Source organism: Armigeres subalbatus, chromosome 1 (genome assembly GCF_024139115.2).
Source record: "Armigeres subalbatus isolate Guangzhou_Male chromosome 1, GZ_Asu_2, whole genome shotgun sequence".
Taxonomy (NCBI): domain Eukaryota; kingdom Metazoa; phylum Arthropoda; class Insecta; order Diptera; family Culicidae; genus Armigeres; species Armigeres subalbatus.
The window spans coordinates 184,519,559-184,526,188 of NC_085139.1; the positions used below are offsets into that span (position 1 = coordinate 184,519,559).

Sequence of the window (6,630 nt, forward strand, 5' to 3'; positions counted from 1 at the left end):
TTTTCATGAATTCTCGCTTATCTTTTCAAAGGACGTAAGTAACATTTTTTTTTCATGAATTAATTTGAATACTGCAATCCATAGCTTTCATGTTGTTCTGTTGATTGCAGTACTCAAATTAATTCATGAAAAAATGTTACTTAGGTCCTTTGATAAATTATGCGAGATCTATAGTACAGCAGAAAGTCCATTGCTGATAAACGTTCATTTCGAACAATACACCGCAGATTGCTGGTTAATTTTTTGACATATACTCTGTCTCGCTCAAACCAACAGCGAATAATCTAGCGACTACTTTTAACGAACTATTTAAGGAACAGCTACTTTAACCGACCGTGTCCATTTAGCAAGTACGGTGTTGAACATAATCTGGAGATTAAAATAACACTTTAATAAAGTTTAAAAAAACTTAGCAAGTAACCGCACAATATTGAGTAAAACAAATTAAGGGTGTAGCATTTCTGCATGCGGTGAATGAATTTCGCACCGTGTATATAACTGACAGCATGAATGTTTGTGTTGCTTCTTTCGTGCTTTATTGATGATGCTAACTAGGGATCCTATAATGAGAGATATGCAAATACTTTTCCAGATGATTTAGCAACGCTGTTACTTTTGTTGGCAAACGCTTCCAGCACTTGCCGCAGCGCAAAATGTTGAAGCTTGTGTATGACTTTGCATTTAATAACAATTTGGAATATGTTTGTCTGTGCACAAACAGCTTTTAAATAAGCATTATCACTAAAAAAGTGGAATACAAATAGGTGAAACACGATACATAAATTAGATTACTTCTACTCGCGAAAGTAAAACAAATTGTTCATTCGATGAAACTTTTCTGAAAATCTATCTCAATACCTCTCAACCTCGTCTCAATCTGCAACAATAACAATGTTCATTTGGCTCACGTTTTGACAGTTCTCAATGCTCGATTGGCTTACAATGGCCGCTTTCGCATATCTCTCATTATAGGATCCCTAATGCTAACCTCTCAAGCAAAGTTTCCCAAAGCTTCAAATGTGGAACACGAAAACTAATGGACGAACACACACGCGCTAGAGACCCGAAGCCGATGACTTCATCCGCTCGCATCAGCACAGCTGTAAAGTTTCATCGTTGGAAATAAAATCGCATACCTACGTACATGCTTTCTCGTGCGCTCGTTACGTTTGCTGCCATTTTGTTTCATGCTTTGGAAGGAAAGAAGAGGCGTGCAGTTAGCCACTGCTTTTTGGTTTGGGTGGTTTGGTTGGTTTGGGTGGAATGATGATGTAGTTTGGGCATATGGGTGATTTCATACACCTCCTTATTTCCATATTATGCGGCTTTTTTCATTTATATTTATGTGAATTGATGGTTTCATTTTCACAAATGTACTTGTACAATTATTACACAAAGGGATGCAAAATCAATGTATGACATACAACTAGTATTATTGAACTTTAATATTACATTGGTGAAAAAACACTACGTGGGAATCAGGAAAGTTGGAAACATATCGAATTTTAATCCATATGTATTTTTCAAAACGCGCCGTTGCGCTAATCATTGTATTTACTATCGCTAATCATTGTACTATCGCACGATCGCATATTTGTAACATATGCATTTTTTTCCTTTCTCGTACAACAAAGTTGTACCGAAAGGCTATATGATTGCTAAAAAAAACTTGATAGAAGGCCCGGAGACCCATAGTGTTATATACCGATCGACTCAGCTCGACAAACTGAGGTGACGTCTGTTTTTTTGTGTATGTGTACAAATTTTGTAGGCACACTTTTTAGAACTTAGAATTATCCGATTTACTTGCAACAAGTTGCATTCGACGGGGAATTGTTTGCTATTGAAATGGGCCCGATCATTGCCTTTCGGAATTATTGAAAATCATAGTTTTTCCCCAAAGGTCCCCTTGAAAATTCAAAGAACAATTTTTTTGAATGGTGGCAAGGCAAAAATATTAAAAATGATCGAAAAATGTGATCTATTCCCCAAAGAGCTTTTTGACCTTTCTAATGTGATTTTTTCAATATATTTTATAATGCACGAGAAAGGCACCATCAACGCTAGGTGGATTAATCTGGGTTTTTTTTATTACCATCATTAGGACATAAGTAGTCTGTTGATCTAGGCCTTAAATAAATAAATAAAATAAATACAGCGAAGCGTCGCACACTACCTGATATTCCAACAGTTTTGTCATCGGACTACCCGTGGAAGCGTGAGATAACTTGTAGGGACCAGAGCTATGTTGGACGCTCCTTCCTTGATGTCAACCCACCATTTTGCAGCCCATCGCAAGCACAGACATCAAAATCAAGCAACTGGCGGGTTTGAATCTAATCCTCAATTTGAACAAGATTTCACCCGGAACGGAAGCAGCGGAGTTGACGCAGCAGAGAGGTCACAGCGGAGTGGAAGCAGCGCACAATGGGAAAAAGAAATGTCCATAACTCTCTCACAAATGATTAATTTTGCACTGAAGACAAATTCTCGGATCTACCTTGTATCAGTGGAGAACACTCAACGGCTGCAGGTGTTCATTAACAGAAGCCTGCGGTATATAATTCGGGCCTGGTGGCCTCACAATTGGATCTCAAACAACGAGCTCCATCGTCGTTGTCACCAGAGGCCGATAGCAACAGAAATTCGGGATCAGGAAGTGGGCTGGGTCGGCCACACTTTCCGTAGGGGCGGAAACGAAATCTGTAAACAAGCATTAGACTGGAACCCAGCGGGACATCGCAGCAGAGGCAGACCCAGAGGCTCATGGCGGCGAAAGCCTCAATAAAGAAATAAAAGAAATCGACTGAAATCTAGCCAGGCAACAGGTTAAAGCGATAACCGGGCAACGCTCAGGATGGAGATCTTTCAAGTCGGCCCTTTGCATCACCGGAGGTGTACAGGATCCATAAGTAAGTAGTAAGTAAATGTGACCAGCAAGCGTCCTGCGAAACGCGGGACGCATATCTGGGATTGCATCACTAGCTTGAAAGTGGATTCTCCTAAAAAGTATTTCGCATAGATTTTGCCCAAAAAAATTGGAAAAATATTTGTAAGGCTGTACGAATTGTAATAAATTTGTAAAACGAGATTGAAAAATGCAGCGTCGACGCGGGACGTCTGGTCACATTAAAGTAATAGTTTGTACGGAATAGATGTCTAGTGAGTTAGTTGCTCGTCCTGGACATACATTGTTTTGCAGAATGACGGAGGTCCGTTGCATATGCAACAAGCCTTGGGTTTTATAGCCAATTCAAATTACGTCATTTATTTAGTGCGCGTTTAATCGTGTTTCCTTTTGAACGCAGATCGATCGAGCGATTATCTAAATATTTCGTTCTGTTTTGTGCGGGTGAAATAAATGATCAGAATCTGTAGACTTCAGTGCGCGCTAAATCGTGTCTCCTTTCGGTCGCAAAACCGTCGCGCGATCATCGAAATGTATGGTTCTGCAATGTGCAGGTGAGTAAATGGACATGGAAAGTGAATAAGCAGTGCTTGTTGGATAATTATTTAGTCACTTACCATGGCGATTTCCTATAGATTACCTTCTCAGCTAACCAGCTAATCTTTTCTTGTGGCCCTCACGGAGCTGCAAAGGAGTCCTTGGTCTCTTGTAACAAAGAGTGTCGAACTAATCTTCCTCTCCTTATCATGAATTGGTGGCTGGGTCTGATACCGGTCCGGTCTAGAAAATGTTCGTTGGAAATTGGCTCGACTGCCCTGGGCACAAAAGTTTCAAACTTGTTAGCCTCATAGTGGGTGATGTAATGCCAATATAAAGAAGAAGAATCCTAAATTGACGGTGAGGACGTAGCCGGCGTCAATCTAATGCTTATACATTCAATTTTTTTTCTATCCTTTAACACGTAATATACCTTGTAATCTGATTAGTATATTAAAACCCAATTAGAGCTTTATAATTGAATAGATCGTGGAATATGTCCCTCCGAATCAGTTTATTGTCGTTACAGCTTGCGGAAAACGTCTCTCACGATATGCTACACATCGCGAGTGCACACAAAGGCTAAAAGTTAGATCAAGCATCCTGAAGATATTCAATTTTCACAAAAAAACTAACCGCGGAGGAGGTTGGTACTCTTATTCTTATGGCTTTTCCGCAAACGTGACCTTTAGGTGGCATTGTTATGTATGGGTTTTCACGCCTATCTAGAGAGTAAGAGGTTGAGGGTTCAAATCCCTCCAAGCCACGTGGATTTTTTTTTCGCAAATTTCATATCAATTTGTCCATTTCAAACAAGTGCTGTGCATATGCCGAAATCGCTCTCAACAGATAACGAAAAGCAATAAAAGAGAGGCAGAAATATCTTCGAATCATCCCAAACCATGAAAACAAGTTTATCCAACTAGTATACAAGTGCAAAAAAACAGAATCGGATAGTACCCACCGTGAAGCTATGATAAAATACTTCTTTCTCTCTCATTTTGCGTTGGAGACAATGTTTTTTTTTGCACAACTGTTTAAAACAAGTTGAAATGCATCAGAATCGGAGATTCCCGCAATTGATGCTTTTTAAAGGAATTTATCATAAAGTATAGCCCCCTGAGTCAGTCCTTTATCATAAAAACTTGCGAAAAATGCCTTTCACGGTATGCTATATCGTGAGTGTATACATAGAGGGAAAAATGTGAGATTTTTCATTTTGCTTTGGATTCAATTTGTGATCTAGTTACTTGCCTTTACATATTTACATAGAATATTGATTACTTACAGAAGAAGCTTCGAATAGTAACGCGCAAAGTAGGACAGAAAACACCACGAAATCCATGAACACCGCACCTCGTGTCAATTTTTCCAGCTCTCCAATGAACTTGTACACTTGATGCTGCTGTTGAACGCATTCCACAATCAGTTGTCTTCTAAGTGAATGTTGGCAACCTTTCTTCTGGCATCCGCTTTGCATTTCGGATATCTCATAGTGGTCCAGGCGGGTCAATTTCAGGTTCAGAGACATCAATGAAGCCTTCGCATACATCATCAAACTAACCATAAACACGTGCCAGCAAGGGACAATCAGTTGACCAACGTACATGATATATAGTTGAATGCAGTAGATGATCGCAAAGCTGTCCAAGACATTATCCGTTGGATACCATGATCTTAGTATTGTAGGTGAATCGAAGGAGTTTGTGGAGTTGGACAAATCCATCGACTTCAAATTTTGATATTGAATTAACGAGTAAACGCACATGCTATTGGCCGTAATCAATGCACAAGCCCAAAACACTGCTGTCAAGCGATTCATATACTTCACGTTTTCCCAGATAACCGCCTGCTCCGGGACACTTCCCGAGCGAAGTAGGGTCATAATTCCTTCGTCGGCTGTTTTTATAGCGTTGTTGAATCCTGTAACAAATCTCTATGATATTGTTTGCTTCATCATGGTTAATATCAAATCTTACTAGTACGATTCCAGTAAAAATGTAAAACTCGTACGATTGTCGTGGTAAAAAGAAGTGTAGTAGCGGCGTTGGCCGTCATTTCTGCGATGTCTCCCCACACTTGATAGAGATTAACGTACTGCGTAATGTTAAAAGCCAACATTGAAGCCGTGAAGAACACACCGCGGAAGCAGTGCAATTTTTTCCACGGTTGGCTCTTGTAAAGCAAAATTCCATAGTACTTCAGCCCGGTTATGGTCAGTCTAAGCAAAGGATTGCTGTAAACGTTGTCTTCCTGAATCCATTCGTCTTTCATCTGCATGTTAACTGAAACTTACTTCGTCAAATACTGCGGTGACGGCAGTGTTCTCCACATGTCTTATCAAAGCTCCAAAAAGCAATTTAAGCACAATTAACACTAATTATAATTGAATTAACAAACTTTCTTTGATGATGTTTTCATGGACTGACGCCAACAAAGCCACCACCAATAGGGAAGGTAATTGCTCTTTGAAATATTCATCATGTTTTGTATGCCCAAGAAAGCAGCATGGATCCTGCATCCGTCAATACCGATTAGTAGGGTACAATAGTGAATGTAAGCGGGTCAACAGAGGAACCCTCTTTGCTTTACAAAAGGCAGGCAAATCCTAGCCTAGCAAGTGAGTATAATCGAACCTGATTCGTTATCATGGTCTTTCGACTGTATGATGACATCGACGACTCGGTCGAATGGCAAATGTACAGAACGCAGTTTCAATTAGGTGCCAAGTTGAGTTTCACCTTTTAGTGGACAATTTCACAAACAGGCAGGACAGGATGGGTACGGACGATATCGGCATTCATTTACACCCGGGTTAGGAGTACACACTTACCATTCTAGGTGTGGAGTTCTTAACTGGATGTCAGTGCCTACAATGACAGCAACACTATAGTAGCATTATTGCTGGCGTCGTTGAATGTGGTGTAACGTAATTTAATCTAACCTATCCACCTTAAGTGCTGGTTTTTTGATTTTGTCATTCTCATACAATAAAATTGTACCGAAGGGCTGAAGGATCGCTCGAAAAGCGAACTATCAATATGAGGCTCGAAGACCTGTAATGTTATGTGTATGTAGGTAGATACACTTTTTAGAACTTTAGAATTGATAGTTCCTTGCCAAAAGTAAATATCTTGGTAGCCAAATGGCGTCAGACGGCGGTACCAAGATCGACATAGGCGCAC

The 6,630-nt window shown here is 40.0% G+C and overlaps 1 protein-coding gene across 1 annotated transcript in view; it reads right to left on the bottom strand.

Annotated features, from left to right (window-relative positions):
- The window catches only part of LOC134205592 (odorant receptor 56a-like), a 60,705-nt gene extending 54,980 nt beyond the window's left edge, over positions 1–5,725 (bottom strand). Inside the window, exons 1-2 of the mRNA XM_062680972.1 lie at positions 5,425–5,725; positions 4,734–5,368 (exon numbers count right to left, since the gene is read on the bottom strand). Coding sequence (XP_062536956.1) covers positions 4,734–5,368; positions 5,425–5,725 — 936 coding nt within the window. The remainder of the gene's footprint in view (positions 1–4,733; positions 5,369–5,424) is intronic.
- Between the last annotated feature and the right edge of the window lie 905 nt (positions 5,726–6,630).